The sequence below is a fragment of the Amblyraja radiata genome, chromosome 33 (assembly GCF_010909765.2).
Source record: "Amblyraja radiata isolate CabotCenter1 chromosome 33, sAmbRad1.1.pri, whole genome shotgun sequence".
In the NCBI taxonomy this organism is placed as follows: domain Eukaryota; kingdom Metazoa; phylum Chordata; class Chondrichthyes; order Rajiformes; family Rajidae; genus Amblyraja; species Amblyraja radiata.
The window spans coordinates 29,699,208-29,725,112 of record NC_045988.1 but is presented as its reverse complement, the minus strand read 5'-3'; the positions used below and the strand labels follow the sequence as shown (position 1 = coordinate 29,725,112).

The following is a 25,905-nucleotide window of genomic DNA, read 5'->3' as shown; positions in this document are numbered from 1 at the left end:
GGTGATATTGACTCCTAGGAATTTGAAGTTTCTAACCATCTCTACTTCAGCGCCGTCAATGCAAACTGGGGTATGTGTACCGCTTTGCTTCCTGAAATCGATCATTATCTCCTTTGTCTTGATGTCATTGAGTGAAAGGTTGTTTTCTTGACACTAGGTCATGAGGTTCTCAATCTCCACCTGTACTCCAGCATGACATATATCTGGCGGAGATATTCCAGATCATAGCCCAGCATAATGTCTGTGGGTGTGAATGTCCCTCGACTTCTGCTTTTGTCCAGTTTACATGGTGTGAATATATTTCTAATTGTGCATACTGTGAGCATTGAGCACTCCCTTTGAGTGTGTAGGGAGGAACTGCAGATGCTGGTTTAAATCGAAGATAGACACAAAAGGCTGGTGTGACTCAGCGGCTCATGCAGCAACTCTGGAGAAAAGTCATAGGTAACGTTTTGGGTTGAGATCCTTCACTCTCTGTCCCATCCCCACCCACCCAAGTCATTCTACTTGGTTCAGAGTCGTCCTGTTGAGTCTCATTGTCTGTGACTAATTTTCACCATACCCATAGCCTGTTTCCTTTATCATCATTACGTTTTAGCATATATTTCATTCATTTGTTCCATATCTGTCTATATCACCGTCTTTATCTCTCGTTTAACTTTCCCCTGACTCTCAATCTGCCTGTCCCGCTGAGTTACTCCAGCTTTTTTTGTCCATCTTCCTTTTTTTTAAATTCTGAAGCAGAAGAGCTGCAGTGCACAATAAATTACATGTCTTTGTAACAGTAATACGTCACTGGGAGGGAGTTCCACAGTTCAGGCCCCGGCGATCGAGGACATGGGCTATTTATGGGTAAAGCTGCAGGTGAGAGCTGGGGGAACTGGGAGATAGCAAAGGCCGTGGGATGGAAGGGACTTGGAGAAGATGAGGCATAGAATAAAGCCATAGAAGTCTTTTGGCTTTTCTAGTCCACACCACATAAAGATATACACACAAAATGTCAGAGTGACTCAGCGGGACAGGCAGCATCTCTGGAGTAAAAGAGTAGGTGACCTTTCAGGTCTGGACTCTTCTTCAGCAAGGCGTTCCTTCTCAACCATCTAAAGACATTATACTTTCCAGCTTTTGGTCCATAGAGTGGTGGACTTCTGCACTTCCAGCACTCATCCAGGTACTTTTTAAAAAGAGGGAAGGTTCCTAGCTCAACCAGTTTAGAGTCATAGAGTACTGAGCAGGCCCTTCAGCCCAACCAAGGTACCCCAACTAAGCTAGTCCCATTTGCCTGCATTTTGCCCATTTCCCTGTAAACCTTTCCTATACATGTATCTAATGGGCCTGTCCCACTTAAGTGATTTTTCAGGCAACTGCCGGCGACTGCCCTGGCGATCTAAGGCATGACCACACACACACATCGCTTCCTTCACCAGCCCATTATGCAGGCGGGGGGCAGGGCAAGCAGGGGGAGCAGTGTCGGAGTGAAATTCACACATACAGAGCCAAGGTGAAACAGACACACACCGCAATGAACAGGAAGGTTGGCGTTGTAATTAAGATGGTGAAAGCACAGTTTACGGGAAGGGTCACGTAAGTCCTTTAAAAATGGGGGGGGGAGAGGAGGGAGAAGGAGTGGAAACAACTTTTAAGAAGCTGGAGATACATGGCTGTGTAGCCCGGCAGACATTATCCTTGGTTCTGAAAACTACTGCTTACGTTTTTTTTCACCAATGAGCCAATGAAATTCACCGGTCAGCACCGGCTACAACCTATGAGAACATTCAACTTCGTGGCGACCCACCTACGCACGAGAATTCACGCTATTCTCCATGGCGGCTTCATTCTGGTCGCCGCAAATTTTTCAACATGTTGAAACATTTGCAGGGACCATAATGAGGCCGCAATTCCCCAGCAATCATCCGCAAACATGTGGCGACCATGTGGTGACCGCATAGTCTCCTGCAGTCGCCTAAAAAGCTGCCTAAGTGGGACAGGCTCATAAATATATTTTAAATGTTGTTAGTGTAACCATCTCAACTACCTCCTCAGGCAGCTCATTCTATATACCCCCGACCCTCTGTGAAAATATTGGCCCCCAGGTTCTTATTACATCTTTCCCCTCTCACCTTAAAGCTGTGTGCTCTGGTTTTTGATTCCCCTACCATGGGTACAATAATCTGTGCATTCAGCCTAGCTATTCAGAGAATTCCAGACGACAGTGAAAAAAGCATTTCCTTTAATCCCTCTACCTCTTAAATCTACGCCCTCCAATTATTGATCTCAGTGCTCCCGGTCATAGGTCCTTCGCATTTACCATTTATCCTGACCTTCCTTAACTCAAGAAATCTTAATTATTTCCCCATTCAGATTCTTTTTCTGAAGAAAATATTACTCAGCTGAAGGAAATGATGAGCCTTGGAGTCTCGCGCCAAGGACGGTCTACACCCTATGGTCCACCCAGTTCGGTTGTAGCAGATCTACTCATTGGCTTTGGTTCTAATTCCCACTTTCACCACAAAACTTTTGATTTTCCCTGTTGTCCATCACTCTAGCCTTGTATATATTTAATGCCACAACTCTCGTGGTTGGAGGATTAACTAATTATAGCACTGAGAGGAGTTGTTTCTCCTCAAATTGGGTTAGAATCACTTGCCCCTTATCTTGAGACATCCTCTAAATCTAGACCTAGGTGGATGGGCATCCCTCGACATCTACCCAATTAACCCCTTGTGTGTTTCAACAAGATCACCTCTCATTCTTCTGAACGCCAGGTCATAGACTTTATTTGCAGTTACTTTTCTCAAGGTCAGAAGCCTCACCCAGAAACCACATTAAAAAAACCTTTGCTGGAACATCTCTACAGCAACCATATCCTTCTTTACTTCATGAGATAGTGAGCTCTAGGATGATTTTACCATAGCCTCTACAGTATACAGTTGCACCAAACTGCCACACTTCTTAAAATCAAGACCAATACAATCTCAGTTCTTCCTACCAAAGGGAATAACTTCACAACTACTCGCATTCGTTCCAAAGGCTATCTTTATCCCCAATCATTTAACCAGTTACAATTCATTGAAGAAACCTTGTACCTTCTCGCAATCTGATTATCCCTGAACTTTGTATCATCAGCCAACCTGGATAATTTCACTCAGTCTTTTTCATCTAAGTCATGTGCAATGAGCTGAAAATCATTTAGAGCACAGATCTGAGTCTTGAGGCATCTCACAAGTTAGAGTTTGCCCACTTGTAAGTTGGGCCTTTATCCTGACTTGTTTTATGCAATGACCAACAATCTCTGCCATTGTACTGCCCTTGACTCTATCAACTCTCAATGTTCTGCCAACTGCAATGTATTATCAATATACCAATGTACTGTCCTTAACTCCATCAATGGCACAGCGGTAGAGTTGCTGCCTTACAGTGCATATAGCACCAGAGACCCCGGTTCGATCCCGACTATGGGTGCTGTCTGTATGGAGTTTGTACGTTCTCCCCGTGACCTACATGGGATTACTCTGAGATCTTCCTCCCACACTCCAAAGATTTACAGGTTTGTAAGTTAATTGGCTTGCTATAAATTGTAAATTTTCCCTAGTGTGTTTAGGGTAGTATTAATGTGCGGGGATCGCTGGTCGGTGCAGGCTCGGTGGGCCAAAGGGCCTGCTTCCATGCTGTGTCTCTAAACTAAACTAAACTAAACTAAACTAAATTAAACTAAGCTGAACTGCCAATGTACTGGCAAGGTACTAATGTACTGCCCTTAACTCTTTCAACCTTTATTGACTGTAATTAGGGACGATCAAATGCCTTTCTGAAATCTTAGTACTCTGTATGCAGTAATTCCCCATTCTCAAACCATTCATCCTCAAAGAACTCAAATAAAGTTGTTAAACATAATTTCCAATTCATGAAACCATGTTGATTCTGCTTAATCAAATTATGCTCTTGTAACTGATCTGTTATGACTTAACGGATGGTTTCCAGCGCAGCACGGGTGTGCTAACTGTCTTTGTCTTCTGTCTCCTTCCATTCTCAAACAGCAGTGTTTTGTTGTTTTCTGATCGGCTGGGGGCTTTCTAGAATACAGGGAATTCTGCAAGTTCACAGCTTCTCCACCATCTCAACACACACATGTTTTAGAACCCCAGGATCCAGGCCAAGAGATCATCTTAATTTATGTGTTATTTTCTGAAGTGATATTAATTGTTTTAAGTTCACATCCTATTTTACCACCTGCTCACCTGCTGCTTTTGGTCCATTTAAAACATCTACGGGGAAATTAGATACAAATGCCTGTTTAACATTTCCACCGTTAGTTGTTTCCCCATGTGAACCTGCAAGGGGCCATTGTTTACCGTGGCCACTCTCGTCCTTTTTCACATATAGAGTATTCCTGCGTTATGGCAGTTTGAGTAGTGGAAATTCACGTTAATGGAATTCAAAATCACTTCGAAACTTGGAATAAAAATTCACTCTCGCAGCATTTCTGGTGGAGGCAGATACAAAAGTTGCATTTGAGGGACTTTTGGATGGGCATATGGATAGGCAGGGAATGGAGGGAGATGGATTGTGTGCAGGGTATAAGAGTTGGTCTTGGCATCATGGTCAGCACAGACATTGTGGGCCAAAGGGCCAGTTCGTGTGCTATGTTCTATGTACAGTAAGTACAAAATGTAGACAGTAAACTGAACTAGTTTACTTAAAGAATCATAAATGCAGGTTGCTGTACTGCAGAGGGAAGCCTCTTCAGTGATTTTCTTTGGAAAATGACAAGGTAATCTCTTCCATTGAGACGTACAACGTACTTTATCAAACAATGCGACATTCATTTCTAGTTAATTAATACATCAACCCTTTGTCTGCTGCTTACTGTCAATAAGAATTTCCTTGCCTGTAAATCATGTGCCTGCATGTCATATTGTTGTGAGAAAATCTCCTGCAGGAACACTTCTCACATAACGTGGGAGTCAATGGGGACAAATGAGTTCATGGAAAATCGCAACATGGACAGTTATACAGTCAGTTACTGTAGTTATACATCATGGAAATATGCCCTTTGGCCCAACTCGGCCATCTCAATCAAGTTGTGTACCTGAACTCATCCCTTTACCATGCATTTGGCTAATATCCCTCTCGATCATTCCTAACCATATATCTGTCCAAATACCTTGTAAACATTGCAGTTGCACCCACCTTTACAATCTCTTCTGGCACCTTGTTCCACATGCCCACCATCGTCTCTGTGGAAAAGGTTGCACCTCAGATCCCTTTAAAATCTTTCCTCCATCACTTTACATCTGTGCCCTCTAGTTTTAGAATAGTCTACCCTGTGGGGAAAGTGTACAATCCATCTTATCTATGCCCTTCATCATTTGATCCACATTAGGTCAGCATTCAGTGTCAGAGTAAGATCAGCGTTCTCCAGGGAAAAGGTCTCCGCTTATCCAGTGTCTCCTTATAACTGAAGCCCTCCCATCCTGGTAACACTTTTGTGAATCTTCTCTGCACCCTTTCCAGTTTAATGATATCCTTTGTATTGCTGGCTTTCTTGGAATACATTCCCTCCGTAAACACTGGGGTGTGTTGCACTTTCAAATATTGTTTCAATGTTTCTATATGCCTTGTTAATTTATCTTTATATTCTATGTGATTAGTACAGTTATGTACTAATATTAGTATGCCAGTACAGCATAAAATCAACATAATGGGATGTGAAGAGGACTTTACCTCTTGTTTATTGAAGGTGAATTGGAAACAGAGAGGCCACGTCTCAGTTATACAGGGCATTGGTGGCACCAGGTTTGGATACCATGTACAGAATGGGTCTCCTTCTTTAACGTAAAGACGTTACTGTGTTGGAAGGTATTCAGAGAGGGTGTAAGATAATAATACCAGGCTAGGTTTGCATTTGTTGTTATTTGGAAGAGTGAGAGAGAATTTGTTTATAATATATTAGACCCTGAGGCATTTAGGCAGTGAAGTGGACTTCTAGAGGTCGAGGATGTGAAGAGAACTTTATCACTTGTCAGGAATCAGGAATTAGTGGTCACTGTTAAACATAAAAAGTCATCTGCAAAGTATTTTTTTCTCTGAGGGCCATGCATCTTTGCCTACATTACCCTTTGAGGAATAAAGTCATAAATGATTTGAATATGTTTAAGCAAGGCACGCAACAAAAGCTTTCAATTATACCTCGGTACACGTGACAACAAACTAAACTGAAAGTTACAGATTGCAGTGGGATGAAAGACTGCTGGGGAGAAGAAGGGTTTGCAGAGTCGAGGTTGATACTGGTATGTGTTTATTATTGTCACGTGTATTGAGGTACAGTGAAAAGCTTTCATTTGCATGCTATTTCTATTAAATCAAATCACACCAAACATGAGGACAATCCAGCCATCCACAAGTACGAGCAAAGAAAAAAATACCAGAATATTTCAAATATCCAAATATAGTTTCTCAGGCCTGGATGGAGTGGATGTGGAAAGGATGTTTCCACTAGTGGGAGAGTCTAGGGCCAGTGGTCATAGCCTCAGGATAAAGCAACGTACCTTTAGAAAGGAGATGAGGAGAAATTTCTTTAGTCAGAGGGTGGTGAATCTGTGAAATTCATTGCAATAGACAGATGTGGAGGCCATCAATGGATATTTTTAAGGTGGAGATTGATATATTCTTAATTACTGAGGGTGTCATGAGGTAATGGGGAGAAGGCAGGAGAATGGGGTTGAGAGGGAGAGATACATCACCCGTGATTGAATGGCGGAATAAACTTGATGGGCCGAATGACCCATTTCTGCTCTTAAAATGTTATGAGGATTGTAGCATTACTGTCCCAGTGAAAAGGTCCAATTCTCACAATAAGGTAGGTTGGGAGATTCTACAAGACACTACTAACTACAAGCCAGTTTATGGAATGACTATTCAGTAGTCTGATAACAGAGGGGAAGAAGCTGTTACTTAATCTGGTGGTTTGCATTTACAAGCTTTTGTACCTTTTACCAGACATGAGTGGAGAGAAGAGGAAATGACTAGAGTCGGAAAGGTCTTTGATTAGTTCGTTTCTTTCCTGAGGCAGCGTGAAGTGTAGACGGAGTCAATGGTGGGGAGTCTGAACCGTGATGGACTGGGCTATGCTCACAACTCTCTGCGATTTCTTGTGGTCTTGGGCAGAGCCATTCCCAAACCAAGCTGTGATGCATCCTGATGATGGGTGCTCTTCTACGGTACTCCTGTTACTAGAAGTTACAAAGAGATGTTGGAGATTTGCCAAACATCTTGTCTCCTGAGGAAATAGAGACATTAATGTGCTTTTTTTGGCTGTAGCTTTAATGTGGTTAGTGTATGATAGATTATTATAGATGATATTTACTCTTTGGAACATGAAGCTCTCAACCACACCACCACGGCACGGTGGCACAATGGTAGTTGCTGCCTTAAGGGCCTGTCCCACTTTCACGACCTAATTCACGTGGACATTTTTCATCATGCTAGAAAAACGCCCGACCTACTTGATGCCACGAGTACCTACGACTAGCATCATGTCTTGCTACGACCTACCTACGACCTCCTACGACCTCGTGGCGACCATGCTGCGAGTATGAGTCAAGGGCAAACTCGGCAGAGGTCGTGAATTAGGTCTTGAAAGTGGGACAGGCCCTTCACAATGCCAGAGACCCAGGTTCGATCCTGACCACGGGTGCTATCTGTACGGGCTTTTACATTCTCCCCATGACCTGCGTGGATTTTCTCCGGGAACTCCGGTTTCCTCCGACACTCCATATTTGTCGGTTAATTGACTTAGTATAATTGGAGATTGTCCCTAGTGTGTGTCGGATTGTGTTAGTGTGTGCGGGGATCGCTGGTCAGCACGAACTTGATGGGTGAAAGGGCCTGTTTCTGGCTGTATCTCCAAACTAAACTAAACATTTGCAGTTTGAGTACCACTGATGCTGATTGGAACATGTACTCCACCATGCCTACTCCAGCTTTGAATTTGTTTAATGTATTTCTCCCTTCTTGGTTTCTTGGTCCTCCAAAATATTCCAAATGGAATTTAAACTGGAGTGAAACTCATTACTTTTTTGTCACCACTTTCTGATCTCTTCCAACTCTCACACCCATCATTATGCATTGCAATTTGATTATTTTTTTCTTCCAACCTGGTTATCAATGAAAGACTGCAGTTCTTTCAGAAGGTCATTCACCACTATGATTTCAAGGCGATTAGGGATGGATATTAAATGATAGAATTGTCAAAAACAAGCATGTTAACCTACATTCATCTCCAGTTCTTTTATCCACCACTGTAATGTTTACAAACTGCTAATAGCATGCACCAGCTTTCTCTGACTGGAGAGGTGTTAATCTCCCTGGCTGAAGCTGGTGCTGAGAGCAAGGCACAGACCTGCATCTCCTGCAGACACTCACCATCTGCTCAAACTGCCCACATTTACACTACATTCTCTGCTCGGCCAATCTTACGAACAAACTGCACCTCCTTTCCACAGCCACACCCTCGTACATCTCCTGCAGAATGTGGAAGCCCAACCCTGTACTCGGATGCACTCATGGCGCTCCAGCTCCAGAAGAGGACTCAGAGTACAGGAGTAACTCTGCAGGTCAGGCACATCTCAAGAGAACGTGGATAGGTGGTGTTTTAGATCAGACGTCTTCTTCAGACTGAGGAGAACGCCTTAAAAAAAAAAAGCATACTTTGAGGAGATTTCGCAGTGGGGCAATAAAATGTAGAAACAAGGAACTGCAGATGCTAGTTTACAAAAGAAGACAGAGTGCTGGAGTAACAGCAGCAGTTCTGAGAAGAGTCTCGTCCTGAAACATCACTTAGCCATGTTCTCCTGAGATGCAGCCTGAAAAGCTGAGTTACTCCTGCACTTTGCATCTTCTTTTGTAAAATAGCACCTGCACTTCCTTGTTTCTTTGCGCTCAGCTCCAGTCTGACTAGGGTTTTATGTGGTACCAGAATGACCTCCCTACTCTCTGCCTTGGACAAGAAAGCAACGTGTTGAAGATGCCTCCTTCTACGTATATCTTCCCACTGTTGTCAGAGATCTGTGATCTTGCACACTTCACTCATCCTTTACATTTTGCAGTGTTTTTTAAAAATATATATTTTTTGTTTTAGAGATACAGCGCATAAACAGGCCGTTCCGCCCACCGGTTCCGTACCGACCAGCGATCACCGCACATTAACACCATCCTACACCCACTAGGGACAATTTTTTTTACATTTACCAAGCCAATTAACCTACAAATGCTGTTTGTCTTTGGAGTGTCAGAGGAAACCGAAGATTTCAGAGAAAACCCTAGCAGGTCACGGGGAGCACGTACAAACTCCGTACAGATAGAACCCGTAGTCAGGATCGAACACGCGTCTCCGGTGCTGGAAGTGCTGTAAGGCTGCGCCACTGTGCCGCCCAGTGGTCCCGAATAAACTCTTAAGAAGGATCATATTTTGTGCGGCTGCTGGGTTAGATCCCCCTGTATCAGCAGCTCGTGGGAGAATCGATGGGAAATTAATGGACGTTTATGAATCGAGGACCAGAGGACATAGGTTTAAGGTGAAGGGGTAAAGATTTAATAAGAATATGAGGGGGAACGTTTTCACACAATGGGTGGTGGGTGTATTGAATGAGCTGCCAGAGGAGGTAGTAGAGGCTGGGACTATCCCAACATTTAAGAAAGTTAGACAGGTACATGGGTAGGACAGGGTTGGAGGGATAAGGGGCAAACCCAGGCAGGTGGGACTAGCGTAGATGGAACATGTTGGTCGGTGTGGGCAAATTGGGCCGAAGGGTCTGTTTCCACTCTGTATCACTCTATGTGTGATAGGATGGGTTACGGGAAATAAGTGGAGGAATGTGACTGAAAGAACTCCAATCAGAATACATTTGCCACACTCTCTCTCCAGTGACTTCATGCAATTAATATCCCATATCATTAGGTATCTGTGGTTCATACATGGCAAAGTGGCTTGCTGCTTCTTAAACAGAGCTTCCCGGATAACTTGTGGAAGTTAACACAGATAAAATTACTTTATTTTTCACTGTGTTGGTAACCCCCATCAAATATATGCAGCTAGATAGGCCACATACACTTGATGGGCAGAATGGCCTCCTTTTATGCTGCAAGGAGATATGATAACATGGAATAAACTATTGTGCTACACCAGATATGAACAAGAAACCAGAGATAGTCAGAATTCATGTCCCACTCAGACGGAAAGTAACCACAGTTATGCTTCTTTGACTTTTACTTTACTTTCGTGATACAGCACGGAAACAGGCAGTTCGGCCCATCGAGTCTCCACCCACCAGTGATCACCACATACACTAGTCCTATCCCACACACGAAGGACAATTTAACAAAGCCAATTAACCTACAAACCTGCACGTCTTTGGAGTGTGGGAGGAAACCTGAACACCCGGCGAAAACCCACACGGTCACAGGGGGAAGGTACAAACTCTGTACAGACAGCACCCGTAGTCAGGATCGAACCCAGTTCGCTAGCACTGTAAGGCAGCAACTCAATCGCTGTGCCACTGTGTCACCCATTATATTCAGCTTGACACTTATCAGGGTTTTGTGTTATCATTTATTGAGGGCTGAGATAGTGATGGAGGCCACGGTGTGTTAACTGTAGTGAATGGTCATCGAGTGAAGTCCAGGACAGGAGGTATTTGGAGAAGAGTGGCCCAGCTATATAGTCAATGTTCATACCGCTGGGGTGTAAGCTGCCCACGCGAAATATGAGATGTTGTTCCTCCAATTTACGCTGGTCCTCTGACAATGGAGGAGGCCCAGGACAGAAAGGTCAGATTGGGAATGGGAGGGTGATCAGGTAGGCAAAGGCGGAATGAGCGGAGGTGTTCAGCGAAACGATCGCCGAGCCTGCGCTTGGTCTCGCTGATGGACAGAAGTTGACACCTGGAACAGGGGATACAGTAGATGAGGTTGGAGGAGGTGCGTGAACCTCTGCCTCACCTGAAAAGACTGTCGGAGTCCTTGGATGGCGTCGAGGGGGGAGGTAAAGGGACAGGTGTTGCATCTCCTGCGGTTGCAGAGAAAAGTACCTGGGCTGATTTGGGTGGGAAGGGACGAGTTGATCAGGGAGTTGCGGAGGGAACGGTCTCTGCGTAAAGCCGAAAAAGGGTGGAGATGGGACGATGTGGCCAGTGGTGGGATCCCGTTGGAGGTGGCGAAAATGTTGGAGGATTATATGCTGTATGCAATGGCTGATGGGGTGGAAGGTGAGGACAAAGAGGACTCTGTCCTTGTTGCGAATGGGTGAGGGGGAGCAAGTGCAGAGCTACAGGATATCAAGGAGACCCTAGTGAGAGCCTCATCAATAATGAAAGAGGGGAACCCCCATTTCCTAAAAAATGAGGCACCTCCGATGATCTAGTATGGAAAACCTTATCTTGGGCGCAGATGCGGCGTAGATGGAGGAATTGGGAGTAGGGTCTTTACATGAAGCAGGTGATAATATCCTAGTTAATAATGGAACATTTTATGTATTTTATTAAGTAAAGATTAATTTGACTTCTTTGTGTTTTTGGTTCTGAGTAAATGAAAGCTTTGAAATTTGGGTTCTGTAGAAGAGCTGGGTAATCAGGAAATTGGAGGCCAGCATTCAAACTTCATCCAAGTTGCTTCCTGTTGTGCCCAAGCAAAAGATATTGACAATGGTGAGAGGGGATGTACTTCCTGAGAAGGTTCTGGCTTCTGTAAACAGAAGCCTTAAGAGAGGATAAGCTTTCTAAAACGTTGAAAGTTTCTGTATACTGAAACTTCTGTGGGCAATTGATAAGGACCTTTACATTGTTTAAGAAGGTACTGCAGATGATAGACCTATGACTAACTTCCTGTTATTTGGGGGTTTCGTAATTAAAGTTTGTGATCAATATAACAATAGCATGAGAAGTGTTGTATCAGTGACAAGCATGCTTTGAATGGGTAGAGCTGTGATTGATATGTTAGACGTTATTGCTGCAACTCTGTATAAACATGTGACTATGTTTCCGAAATACTATAAAAGATGCTGTATGTCTTCATTCATTAGAGTGATGGCCTAGGAGGAGTTAAGTATCTGCTGTGTGCTTGACTTTGTATCTCCTAGGACTCTCGCTGGCTAAATGATCATTAAAGCTTGTATTGGTTTTACCTAACTTATTGTAAGTTGTCTGTTTTAAGAAAATGAACCTTAGCACAGGGTTAGAAGAAGTGTAATCTAGATAGCTATGGAAGTCAGTAGGTTTGTAGTAGATGTCGGTCAATAATCTGTTTCCTGTGATGGAGACGGTGAGATCTAGAAACGGTAGGGAGATGTCGGAGATTGTACAATTGAATTTGAATGCAGGATGGAAATTAGTGGTGAAGTTGCTAAAGTCAGTGAGTTCTGCATGGGTGCAGGAGGCAGCACCGATGCAGTCGTCAATGTAGCGGAGATAGAGTTCAGGGATAGGGCCAGTGTATGCCTGGAACAGTGATTGTTCGACGTATCCTACAAAGAGGCAGGCATAGCTGGGACCCATACGAGTGCCCATAGCTGTGCCTTGGATTTGGAGGAAATGGGAGGAGTCGAAGGAGAAGTTGATGAGTGTGAGGATCAGCTCTGCTAGGCGGAGGAGATTATTAGTAGACGGAAATTGGCAGGTTCTGTGGTCACATAAATTCACATTATTCCCTTAATAAACTGCCAATAAACCCAACTCCAAATTGCAGGGAACTGGCCTTTATTGGCCTGGGGGCCAATACATACCCGACTTAAAAGAGAAATGACAGAGGCTTTCACTTAAATATTTACAGAAGCTGCAAAAGCCTGATGAATCTGAGCAGCCTGCATCACTACCCTGCATCACTATACCCAGCTAATGCATCATTCCTGTGTATGTTTACAAAAAGTTAAGATAGCTCCACTGTACATTTTCATAAATTGTGTTTGCAAATAATCCTCATACTTAATATACAGTACGTTGCTATCTTAGATACAACAGGGAACATTCTTACATTACAAGTCATCTGCAACACATTTTTATGGCAATATTCATTTTATACTCGCCGGACAGTAAATTGTAAATTGTCCCTAACCTGTGTCGTGCGTGTAGGATAGTGTTAGTGTGCGGGGATCGCTGGTCGGCACGGACTGGTTGGGGCAAAGAGCCTGTTTCCGTGCTGTATCTCTAAACTAAACTAAACTAAACTAAACTAAACTAAACCAAATTAATAATGTTGGTGTTAGGTGAATCAATGCAGGCACCTGCAGTTCTCCCAATGATCAGTAATGAGCTGTGTGGCTCACTTTGGGCAGTTTTTGTGATGTGAGGACATTTGCAGCACGTTTACTGCAAAGCAAACTGACTCCTGCTCCAACCTCTGTTGTGTATCACAGTGCTTCTCCTCAAATAATTATTCTGCCATAGTTAATATAAGTAATTGACCAGTACAAATCCTTTAACATGTTACAACACAAGCTGAAGGTCGGAGACATTTACAGTTCTGTTCTCCTCACTTTATGCACAGTTTTAATGCCTCTTGAGTGTTCGGCAAATGTTTCCATTAGTTCCCTGTTGCTGCCTCTCAAGTGTTTTTAAAAATGTGCTGCCCTAAATAAATAATACAGAACTCAAGTGTTTGTGCATTTCCCAGCCAAAGTAAAAATTTCCAGTCGATCTTCTATTAAAAACTTGCTCTCCTCCTGCAGTTACTTGTTAAATGTATCACTTGTCCAGGTTCTGTACCAGCTGAAGAAGTTGCACTGAGTTTCCACTTTGGCTTTTCTGCGCAGTGACTGACTGTCCTTTGACTTACAAGTCTCATATGGACCAAGGAGACTAAGTCTCTGGGAGGCTGGGATTAGTTAGTTTAGTTTAGTTTAGTTTAGATTAGTTTAGTTTAATTAAGAGATACAGCATGGAAACAGTCATTTCAGCCCAACACATGTCTGACCAAACTGGCTGAATTTTCTGAGATGAGGAGAGTGCAGTGGATGTGATTTTTGTGGATTTCAGGAAAGCCTTTGAAAAGATATAACATGAGAGACAGGGTCCAAAATGTTAGCACCCGTGGATTCCAGGGAAAGTTGGCAAGTCGAGTCTAAAATAGTTTTGGGAATTGGTGATGGGAGAGGGTTGTTTATTATTATATGCCAGTGACCAGTGAAGTTCCACAGGGATCGATTGGTGCTGGGACCCTGGTGCTTTGTAATACAGACTGTGCCGGGGTTACGTAAATGTCCTGTTCCTGAGAACTGTCCGTAGGGCAATTCTCTCTTAAATCAAGAATGTGTCTTTTCTACAGTAACCTAGCTCTATTCCTCTAAATTTCGCTGTAATTTTATATCACCCTAATATCACTCTTATGGAATACATTCTGTGTCCAGTCATTAATGAATCATGAAACATTTTATAATGATTAATATCATTATAAGAATCATCAGTCTGAAGAAGGGTTTCGGCTCGAAACGTTGCCTATTTCCTTCACTCCATAGATGCTGCCGCACCCGCTGAGTTTTTCCAGTACTTTTGTCTGCCTTATAATGATTAATGTTATTACTAACTTTAAAATGCTTTAATGGGAGAATTTGTATAAAGCCACATATCCATAATTCATATTATTCACTATCCCAGAGGCTCCTGTATAAATAAATAATCTGGATGTGGATGTAAAAAGCAAGATTAGTAAATTTGTAGATGAGACAGTGACCTTAATTTAGTTTAGTTTAGAGATACAGTACGGAAATAGGCCCTTCAGCCCTTCGGGTCTGTGCCGACCAGCGACCCTGTACACTAGAAGCACCCTACACACGAGGGACAATTTACTATTTTACCAAGCCAATTAACCTACAAACCTGTACGTCTTTGGAGTGTGGGGGGAAACTGGAGCACCCGGAGAAAACCCATGAAACCACGGGGAGAACGTACAAACTCTATACAGACAGCACCCGTAGCCAGGATCGAACCGGGGACCCTGGCACTGGATTACAGCAACTCTACCGCTGCATCACCGTGCTGCCCTAAAATTCAGTTATTGACAGTGTGGTGAACAATCTTATGGTTTGGATGGAATAGGCTGAGAAATGTCAGATGGAGTTGAATCCTGATAAGTGTGAGGTGACGCATTTCGGGGGAACTAATGAATCTAGGATATGCACCAAGAGTGGCAGTGACCTAGAGGGGTATGGAGGATGTGGGAATCTCAAGATCCTTGAAGGTGGCACCGCAGGTAAATAAGATGGTCAAGAAGATTCATAGGGTGGAAGATTGCAACCTTCACGTGGTCCGCCCTGTTTCGACTAATGCAATCAACTCGACGTGCACAAATGGAAGATCAAATAGAACAAGTTGTCCAACAACTTTAGGCTGTGCACGCCACATGAAAGAAGAAGAAAAAGAAGGTTCATTAGTCGGGGCATTGAATACAAGAACAGAGAGGATGTACTCCAACTTCATTAAACATTGGTGAGATCTCAGTGCAGTACAGCGTGCAGTGCTGGTCACCACACTACGGGGAGGGTGTGATAGCTTTGCAGAAGGTGTACAGAGGATTCACCACAATTCTCCGCTGGGATGGAGCTTTTCAGTTAAGAGGAGAAATTGAAGAGATTGGGTCTGTTCTCGTTAGAACATAGAACATAGAACATTGTAACAAAAGGGTCTCGACCCGAAACGTCACTCATTCCTTCTCTCCAAAGATGCTGCCTGTCCTGCTGAGTTACTCCAGCTTTTTGTGTCTATCTTTGATTATAAAAAAAGAACAGGCCTACCCTATATTTACCCCAAAGACACCTTGATACTCCACTGCTCTGTGTGGTTTGGAGTGCTGATTCTGAAATTGAAGTAAATTGCAGCATCAAAGGAATGATTGAAATCCCAGTCTCCTAATTCCACTCACATCAAAACACCCACATCATGCCACCTACCCAAGTTGGAGCTGTTACTTGCCAATGATGGAGCAGATTGAGACGGTCAGAATCTTTTTCCCAGGGTGAAAATGTCGAATACACTAGAATGAAAAGTGAGAAGGGGAAAGTTTAAAGCAGATGGAAGGGGAGAGTTATTTTACACATAAGAGAGGAATCAGCAATGTGTTGCCAGAGGTGGTGGTGGAGGTAGATACCGTAGTGGTGTATAAGAAGCTTGTAGACAGGCATAGGATATGCAGGGAATGGAAGGGTGTGGGTCACATGCAGGTAAAGGAGATTAGTGTAACTTGTCATTACGTTCAGCATGGTTATTGTGCTCTATGTTCTAAGCTGCCTAATGTGTTCCTTTGCCATTCACTGTGTTGACCATCCTGGTTCATTAGCCCTGATGATATTTGGTAGTTGAAAGTCCCTCTAACCACTTGTGCTGCCTATTCCCAGGGAGGAAGGGAGGGTTGGAGGGTGGGAGGGAATCCTGTTTATTCCCAGGGCAGATGGGCTGATCAAGTCCAGTCTTGGGGAGAGAAGCTGGAGATAAACGTGCATCAGTATGGATATTAGCCGCGAGCAGAACATGTATCACCATGACCCTGCAGTGAACAGCCCGTTAATTGCCAGCAGTTTGGCCAATAGCCAACTACAATACAAAACGTGTACACTCTGGAGTTTAGAAGGATGAGAGGGTATCTTATTGAAACATATAAGATTGTTAAGGGTTTGGACGCGCTAGAGGCAGGAAATATGTTCCCGATGTTGGGGAGTCCAGAACCAGGGGCCACAATTTAAGAATAAGGGGTAAGCCATTTAGAATGGAGACGAAGAAACACTTTTTCTCACAGAGAGTTGTGAGCCTGTGGAATTATCTACCTCAGAGGGCAGTGGAGGCCGGTTCTCCGGATACTTTCAAGAGAGAGCTAGATAGGGCTCTTAAAGATAGCAGTCAGGGGATATGGGGAGAAGGTAGGAGGAACGGGGTACTGATTGGGGATGATCAGCCATGATCACATTGAATGGCAGTGCTGACTCGAATGGCCGAATGGCCTACTCCTGCACCTATTGTCTATTGTCTAAAACTTCACCACTTAACCCCATGTCTGCCTTCACAGATGCTGCCTGTCCTGTTGAGTGTTTCCAGCAGTTTCTGTTTTTATTTCAGATTTGCAGCATCTGCGGGATCGTGCCTGTGGGATCTGAACCACCAGGGAAGGAGGAAGAATCTTACCCATGCTAAAGAGTGGAGCCACGCTTACCCTCCATATACCTCCTGGATCATTGTATATCAGGGTGAGTAACACAGTGATGCTTTGACCCAAAACGTTACTCATTCCTTCTCTCCAGAGATGCTGCCTGACATTGAGTTACTCCAGTATTTTGTGTCTACCTCCCTTTATCTCACAAAGTACTGGAGAAACTCAGCGGGTCAGGTAACATCTCTGGAAACATGGATAGGTGAGGTTTCAATTTACAAAATGCCACCTGTTCTTTTTCTCTGGAGATGCTGTCTGACCCACTGAGTTACTCCAGCACTTTGTGTGTATCTTCAGTATAAACCAGCATCTGCAGTTCCTTCCTACACAATTTGTCTGCTCCCGTAATCCTGCCATGAGATCGCGATTGTGCACATATTCCTGACGGATTGGGCTGTTGCAATGGAGAGAGTGTGAAACTCTCAGACCTGTTGTGTCACCGCCACAGTATTGATTCAGTGTTCATTTAACCATATAACAACCATATAACAATTACAGCACGGAAACAGGCCATCTCGGCCCTACAAGTCCGTGCCGAACAACTTTTTTTCCCTTAGCCCCACCTGCCTGCACTCATACCATAACCCTCCATTCCCTTCTCATCCATATGCCTATCCAATTTATTTTTAAATGATACCAACGAACCTGCCTCCACCACTTCCACTGGAAGCTCATCCACACCACTACCACTCTCTGAGTAAAGAAGTTCCCCCTCGTGTTACCCCTAAACTTCTGTCCCTTAATTCTGAAGTCATGTCCTCTTGTTTGAATCTTGCCTATTCTCAAAGGGAAAAGCTGGTCCACATCAACTCTGTCTATCCCTCTCATCATTTTAAAGACCTCTATCAAGTCCCCCCTTAACCTTCTGCGCTCCAGAGAATAAAGACCTAACTTATTCAACCTTTCTCTGTAACTTAGTTGTTGAAACCCAGGCAACATTCTAGTAAATCTCCTCTGTACTCTCTCTATTTTGTTGACATCCTTCCTATAATTGGGCGACCAAAATTGTACACCGTACTCCAGATTTGGTCTCACCAATGCCTTGTACAATTTTAACATTACATCCCAGCTTCTATATTCAATGCTCTGATTTATAAAGGCTAGCTTTCTTTACCACCCTATCTATATGAGATTCCACCTTCAAGGAACTATGCACGGTTATTCCCAGATCCCTCTGTTCAACTGTATTCTTCAATTCCCTACCATTTACCATGTACGTCCTATTTTGATTTGTCCTGCCAAGGTGTAGCACCTCACATTTACCAGCATTAAACTCCATCTGCCATCTTTCAGCCCATTCTTCCAAATGGCCTAAATCACTCTGTAGACTTTGGAAATCCTCTTCATTATTCAATAATGCTTTATTTGTCACATGTGCGACTGCACAGTGAAATTCTGTCTGCATCTATTACGCAGGCAGGCCATGTTTTGGTGCCATTTCCAAAGTCCAACGTCCTGTCGGCTCTCGATGTACTGGAGCAGTTCCCGCAAACCGACATCCCTCTCCTCTCACCGCCCGGCCAGGAGTGGGAGTGGCGGTGCCTAACGGCAGCGGCTCGACTACAGTCGTCTGTCTTTTTTTATTTTTGTCTTGTTAAATGTATGTCTTGAGTTAGTTTTTATTATTTTTTTATAGTTGTGTATATGTGGGGGGGCTGTGGGGGAAACCGTTTAAATCTCTTCCCTGTTCGGGTACCCGACTATTCTCTGTCGGGTCTCGGATGTCGTTGGGCCTAACATCGTGGAGCCGGCGGTGACCTCCGGCCGGGACTAACCTGAGGGCTCCAGTTGCAGAGCCTGCAGAACGGAGATCGCGAAGCTGGCCAACTTCGGAGCGGGAAGAGCTGTGGTGGCGTGCGGCTGCGACCCGACTTTAGATTTCGGAGGCACCGGCCGCAGACCCAGTGGACGGGAACATCGGGAGCTCGCAGGTCCCTGGTGGGAGACCGCTTTTCCAAGCTCCGCAACGGCGACTTCTCCCGCTGGAATCGCGGGTTTAAAGGACATGCAGCCGGGGCCTAACATCGCCCGGCGTGGCTTAAACGGCCTCAGGACTTACCATCGCCCGCCGGGGGCTTTAACATCGGAGCCCCAGTTCGCCTCGACATTGCAGTTGGACTGCTGGACCACGGGAGAAGGAACAAAGGGAAGAGATAAAGACTTTGCCTTCCATCACAGTGAGGAGATGTTGGAGACTCACTGTGATGGATGTTTATGTAAACTGTGTTAAGTGTGGGTCTTGGATTGTTTTGTAATGTAAAAAACTGTAGAAATTATATTTCGTTCAAACCTAGGTTTGAATTACAATAAATCTTATCAAATCAATTGTGGCCCGGAGGTGTCCTCTGCAGCCGACCTTGAAGGTGCTGGAGGTATTACCCCGGTTCACTCTCCTACCAGTCTGTAACCCCTCCTCGCGGAATCTCACCTCCTAACGCATGACCAGAATTGGTAACATTCGCTCCTCTAGCTCTTCAAGGACGGCACGGTGGCGCAGCAGTTGAGCTACCCCCTTACAGCACCAGAGAACCGGGTTCGATCCCGGCTACAGGTGCTCTCTGTACAGAGTTTGTACGTTCTCCCCGTGACCAAGTGGGTTTTCTCTGAGATCTTCGGTTTCATCCCACAGTCCAATGACGTACAGGTTTGTAGGTTAATTGGCTTGGGATAACTGTATTGTCACTAGCAAAGATCATAGAGCGGAGCAAGATGGTCCACTCCTGCAAAATCCAATGGACTAACGTGTAGTACGCAACGGGGCGGGGCGTCCGCCATTTTAGCGAATCCGACCCGACTTCTGTGAAGTGTGTAATCAGCAAAGATCATAGAGTGGAGTCGGGTCAGGTTGGTTTCTTTATTTGAAAATAGAAATGAGGAAAACTATCAAGAGAATTATTTGGTATGGTAATTGAAAAGTTTCTGAAATACTAACTTAGAATGGAATCGGAGCATGCAACCATTGTCTTTTTTGAGGAGGACGGATGAGAGCTTTGGTTTACAGTCCAGGATGGAATTACTTTTAGCAAATATTTGCTTGCTGTCAGAGCAATATTCCAATGGCCTGCATTATCTGCAATTCGAACATTAAAAATGGCATGACGGAGAGGGCAATGCTTAGGAAGGAACTGCAGATGCTGGTTTAAACTGAAGATTGACACAGAATGCTGGGGTAACTCAGCAGGACAGGCAGCATCTCTGGAGAGAAGGAATGGGTGACGTTTCGGGTCGAGACCCTTCTTCAGACTGAAAGTCCCTTTCCCGTAAATACATGCTTCATTCCTCTCTTTTCATTACTTGTATGACAGTTTCTAAAATCGGTGCACACAATGCCCGTTTGAATTGGTGAAAAATACAGCAATTCCGAAACTCCCTGCACTTAGCCCCGTAGAGTTATTTTCGTTACTCTTTTCTTTACTTTTCCTTTCAATGCACGTAAAAGCAAATGACAATACAACATGAAAATTCTTGCCACAAACAACCAAAGAACCTTGTAATGGTTAGCATTTTATTAACATTTCGCCTTTTCATTTTGGATCGAATAAATAAAAGTGATAGACGTTTACATGGAATTCAAAATATTTTTTAAATTATGGGTAGCATTTTGGAGATTTGTAGAGAAATGGAACACTTAATGTTGAGGCACCGTTACTGTAATCCGACGCTTAAAATACCCGCGTTTTTAAATCTAAATATTTCTTTGCTGTAAAGTAAATAGTTACACATGGTCATATGGTTACCCTATATTCTGCTAATTGGTATTCATATATATTTTTTTTAAACCACGTAAATGATAAATTGCAGGAACAACGTGTTTTTAAAAGTTTACTTCAGTTGTGATTAGTTAACGGTGTAAACCATTTGAAATAGAAACCAATTATATTTTTCCAAGACAAAAATCGAGGAAAAATGGCCTGAGTGCATAAATTCCTAATTCACAATCAAGAAACTGCATTAAGAAACATCGGATTCTAATTTGATTTTAGACTCCCAATAGGATCCATTAGGAACCGCGACAGTTCTGCGTGCGGCACGCACTTGGGCAAATGAAATGCATCGGTCTTTAGCGATTCAGAACTGTGTTGTGCATTGCAACAATTTCATACATATTGAGCTAGGAGCTGAAGCTAGCGTCTGCCGTTTTAGTGCACGGCACAATTTATAGGTAATCAAAAGAAAAATAATTAACTTTATCTAACACCTGGGTGAGAAGGGTCCAGAAGAGACGCCATGACCAAAGGGAGGGGAGACGGAAGTCGGTTACGGAAATGACACTGAGGATTACCCATGACCTACTATGGCTTTTTCAATGAGTGAACTATCTTGCTCCGCTCTATGATCTTTGGTCACTAGTGTGTGTTGGATGGTGTTAATATGCAGGGATCGCTGGTCGGTGCGCACTCGGAGGGCCGAAGACAATAGACAATAGGTGCAGGTGTAGGCTTTATGGCCCTTCAAGCCAGAACCGCCATTCAATGGCTAATCATCCACAATCAGTACCCAGTTCCTGCCTTCTCCCCATATCCACTGACTCCGCTATCTTCATGAGCCCTATCTAGCTCTCTCTTGAAAGTTTCCAGAGAACCGGCCTTCACCGCCCCCTGAGGCAGAGAATTCCACAGACTCACAACTGACTGTGTGAAAAAATGTTTTCTCATCTCCGTTCTAAATGGCTGACCCCTTATTCTTAAACTGTGGCCCTTGGTTTTGGACTTCCTCAACATTGGGAAGATGTTTCCTGCCCTTAACCCTTGTCCAAACCCTTAATAATCTTATATGTTTCAATAAGATCTCCTCTCATCCTTCTAAATTCCAGAGTATACAAGCTCAGCTGCTCCATTCTCTCAGCATATGATAGTCCCGCCATCCCGGGTATTAACATGGTGAACCTATGCTGCATTCCCTCAATAGCAAGAATGTCCTTCCTCAAATTTGGAGACCAAAACTGCACACAATACTCCAGGTGTAGTCTCACTAGGGCCCTGTACAACAGCAGAAGGACCTCCTTGTTTCTATACTCAACAACTCTTGTTATGAAGGCCAACACGCCATCGCTTTCTTTACTGCCTGCTGTATCTGCATGCTTACTTTCATTGACTGATGAACAAGAACTCCCAGATCCCTTTGTACTTCCCCTTTTCCCAACTTGACACCATTTAGATAATAATCTTCCTTCCTGTTTTTGCTACCAAAGTGGATAACCTCACATTTATCCACATTAAACTGCATCTGCTATGCATCTGCCCACTCACCTAACCTGCATTCTAATAGCAACATCCTCACAGTTCACACAGTCAGCTTGGTGCCATCTGCAAATTTGCTAATGTTATTTGTAATCCCTTCATCTAAATCATTTATATTGTAAATAGCTGCGGTCCCAGCACCGAGCCTTGTGGTACCCCACTAGTCACTTCCTGCCATTCTGAAAGGGACACGTCAAGCCCTATTCTTTGTTTCCTTTCTGCCAACCAATTTTCTATCCGTCAGCACTCTACCCCAATACCAAGTGCCCTAATGTTGCCCACTAATCTCGTATGTGGGACCTGATCAAATGCTTTCTGAAAGTCCATGTACGCAACATCCACTGGCTCTCACTTGTCCATTTTCCTAGTTCCATCCTCAAAAAATTCCAGAAGATTAGTCAAGCATGATTTCCCCATCGTAAATCCATGCTGACTCAGACTGATCCTTTTACTGCTATCATAATGTGTCGCCATTTCATCTTTTATGATTGACTCCAGCATCTTCCCCATCACCGATGTCAGGGTAACTGGTCTATAATTCCCTGTTTTTTCTCTCCTGCCTTTCTTTAAAAGTGTGATGACATTAGCTACCACCCCCCCCCCCCCCCCCCCCCCTCCCCAATCCACGGGAACTGATTCTGAATCTATAGAACATTGGAAAATGATCACCAATGTGTCCATGATTTTTAGAGCCACTTCCTTAAATACCCATGGATGCAGACCATCAGGCCCTGGGGATTTATCAGCCTTCAGTCCCATCAGTCCACCCAACAACATTTCCTTCAGTTCCTCCTTCACCCCAGATCCTCTGGCTGGTACATCAGGGAGATTGTTTCGGTCCTCCTTAGCAAAGACGGATCCAAAGTACCTGTTCAACTCATCTGCCATTTCCTTGTTCCCCATAATAAATTCACCCTTTTCAGTCTTCAAGGGCCCAACTTTGGTCTTAACTAATTTTTTCCTTTTCACATACCTTAAGAAGCTTTTACTATCTGTGGGCCTGTGTCTGCACTGTATCTCTAAACAAAACCTTATGGGCATGTTGTGCTGCGGTGTGATTTTTACAAACAGAATATGGAATCTTTATTTCAGGTGTGCATTGTGAGGAGCAGGCAGGAGTTGTAGTCGGGGCAGAATGCCAGGAGAGCCTCGAATCGCCCGCAACAACGACATGGATTTTCGGGCGAATATAAGAGAATTTAAGAAGCTGCCTAAACAAGCCCGCGGCAATGTGCTAACCACAGACAGGCCGAGGTTGCTCAATGAGCCAAAGAAACGCAAACAAAGGTACGTGAACAAGGATGGGAAATGCAACGTCCACCACGGGAATGTGCAGGAGACTTACCGCTATTTCAGTGACCTCTTCACCACCCTGGTGGACCTCAAGTGGCGCTTTAACCTTTTAATCTTCACATTGGTCTTCACCGTTACCTGGCTGTTCTTTGGCTTCATCTGGTGGCTGATAGCGTACATCCGCGGAGACCTGGAGCATCTGGGAGACTCCACCTGGACGCCGTGCGTGGACAATTTGAACGGGTTTGTGTCGGCATTTCTATTTTCTATCGAGACTGAAACGACAATTGGCTACGGGCACAGAGTTATCACGGAGAAGTGCCCTGAGGGCATCATCTTGCTGCTGGTCCAGGCCATCCTGGGATCCATCGTCAACGCCCTGATGGTCGGATGCATGTTCGTGAAGATTTCTCAGCCCAAGAACCGTGCGGAGACGCTGATGTTCTCGCACCGTGCCGTCATCTCTCTCCGAGATGAGAAGCTCTGCCTGATGTTCCGCGTGGGGGACCTCCGCAACTCCCACATTGTGGAGGCTTCCATCCGGGCCAAGCTCATCAAGTCCCGGCAGACCAAGGAAGGCGAGTTCATCCCCCTCAACCAGACCGACATCAACGTGGGCTTTGACACCGGCGATGACCGGCTCTTCCTCGTATCGCCGCTCATCATCTCCCACGAGATCAACGCGAAGAGCCCCTTCTGGGAGATGAGCCGCAGTCAGCTGGAGCAGGAGGACTTTGAGATTGTGGTGATCCTTGAAGGCATGGTAGAGGCAACAGGTAGGGTCTGGGCAGTGTGTTGCTTTCATGAGTGTTCATATGGTAGGAACAGAATTATGCCATTTGGCCCATCAAGTCTACTCCATCATTCAATCATGGCTGATCTATCTTTCCCTCTCAACCCCATTCTTCCTTCACTGGACACCCTTACTAATCAAGAATCTATTTATCTCTGCCTCTTTGCAGTGTGGGTTGTCAGGTTACATGACAGTGAGCGGTTAGCGGACTCGACCATTGGTGCTGGTACAAAGTTACACATGGCAATATTTTATAGCAATCCGAGCAGCAACTATTTCACTCAGGAACCTGAGGGGTAACTTTTTCACTGGCAGGATGGTGGATATATGGAACAAGCTGCCAGAGGAGGTAGTTGAGACACGTACAATAACAAAGGACACTTGAGCAGGTACATGGAAAGGAAAAGCTTAGAAGGATATGAGCCAAATGCATACAAATGGGACCAGTATTGATGGGCATATTTGTTGGGCCACAGGGCCTGCTTTCTAATCTGTTTGATTCTATGTATAGGGCGGCAGAGACGTGCAGCGAGTAGAGCTGCTGCATCACAGTGTCAGAGAACCAGATGTGATCCTGACTTCTGGTGGTGTCTGTGTGGAGTTTCCTCCAGGTGCCTCCCAAATCCCAAAGATGAGCAAGCTGTAGATTAATTGTCATCAGTAAATTGCCCCTATTGTGTGGGGAATGGATGAGAAAGTGGCATAACATAGAATTAGTGTGAACAGGTGATCGATGGTCGGCATGGACTTGGTGGGCTCAAGGGCCTGTTTCCATGCTATATCTCTGAACTAAACTAAACTAAACTAAACTAAGATTGAGGAGCCAGTGAACCTGGAAGGTCCAGAGAGATTGAGACCAGCCAATCTCAAGGGCCAGGATGCTCTCCATAAATTCCCTCAGTCTGGCCTGGCCCGAGCCAGGAGCCATTGGTCTGTACCATGGATGGAGGTTCTAACCCAGTCCTGAAGTAAGTGGTAAAGGAACCGGGCGATCAGAGGGTGACGCCTTTCATAGGGGGAGGAACAAGAAGAGCTGCCGCGTGAAGGCAGATGGATTAGTCAATGCAAAATAGAAATGAAAGGTTGCTGGACCTATGATAGCCACAAAAAACTGGAGTAACTCAGCGGGTCAGACAGCATCTCTGGAGAAAAGGACGCAATGACGTTTTCCCTTGTGTCGTAATGATGTCACCCATTCCTTTTCCCCAGAGATACTGCATGTCCCATTGAGTTACTCCAGCTTTTGGTGTCTATCTTTGGTTTAAACCAGCATCTGCAGTTCCTTCCTACATGGTTGCTGGACCTCTTGAGCTCAGTGATGCTCCTCCATAACATCCTCCCACCATGTGGTTTGGGCCAACATGAAGGTATCAGTGATTCCCCACTCAGCTGAAA

At 44.5% G+C, this 25,905-nt stretch overlaps 1 protein-coding gene across 2 annotated transcripts in view; it reads left to right on the top strand.

Moving 5' to 3' along the window:
* The window catches only part of kcnj5 (potassium inwardly rectifying channel subfamily J member 5), a 59,054-nt gene that overhangs the window by 21,067 nt on the left and 12,082 nt on the right, over positions 1-25,905 (top strand). For both annotated transcript variants that reach the window (XM_033049578.1, XM_033049577.1), the window contains exons 2-3: positions 17,094-17,221; positions 23,517-24,493. In XM_033049578.1, the coding sequence (XP_032905469.1) occupies positions 23,560-24,493 (934 nt within the window). In that variant the 5' untranslated portion in view covers positions 17,094-17,221; positions 23,517-23,559. The remainder of the gene's footprint in view (positions 1-17,093; positions 17,222-23,516; positions 24,494-25,905) is intronic.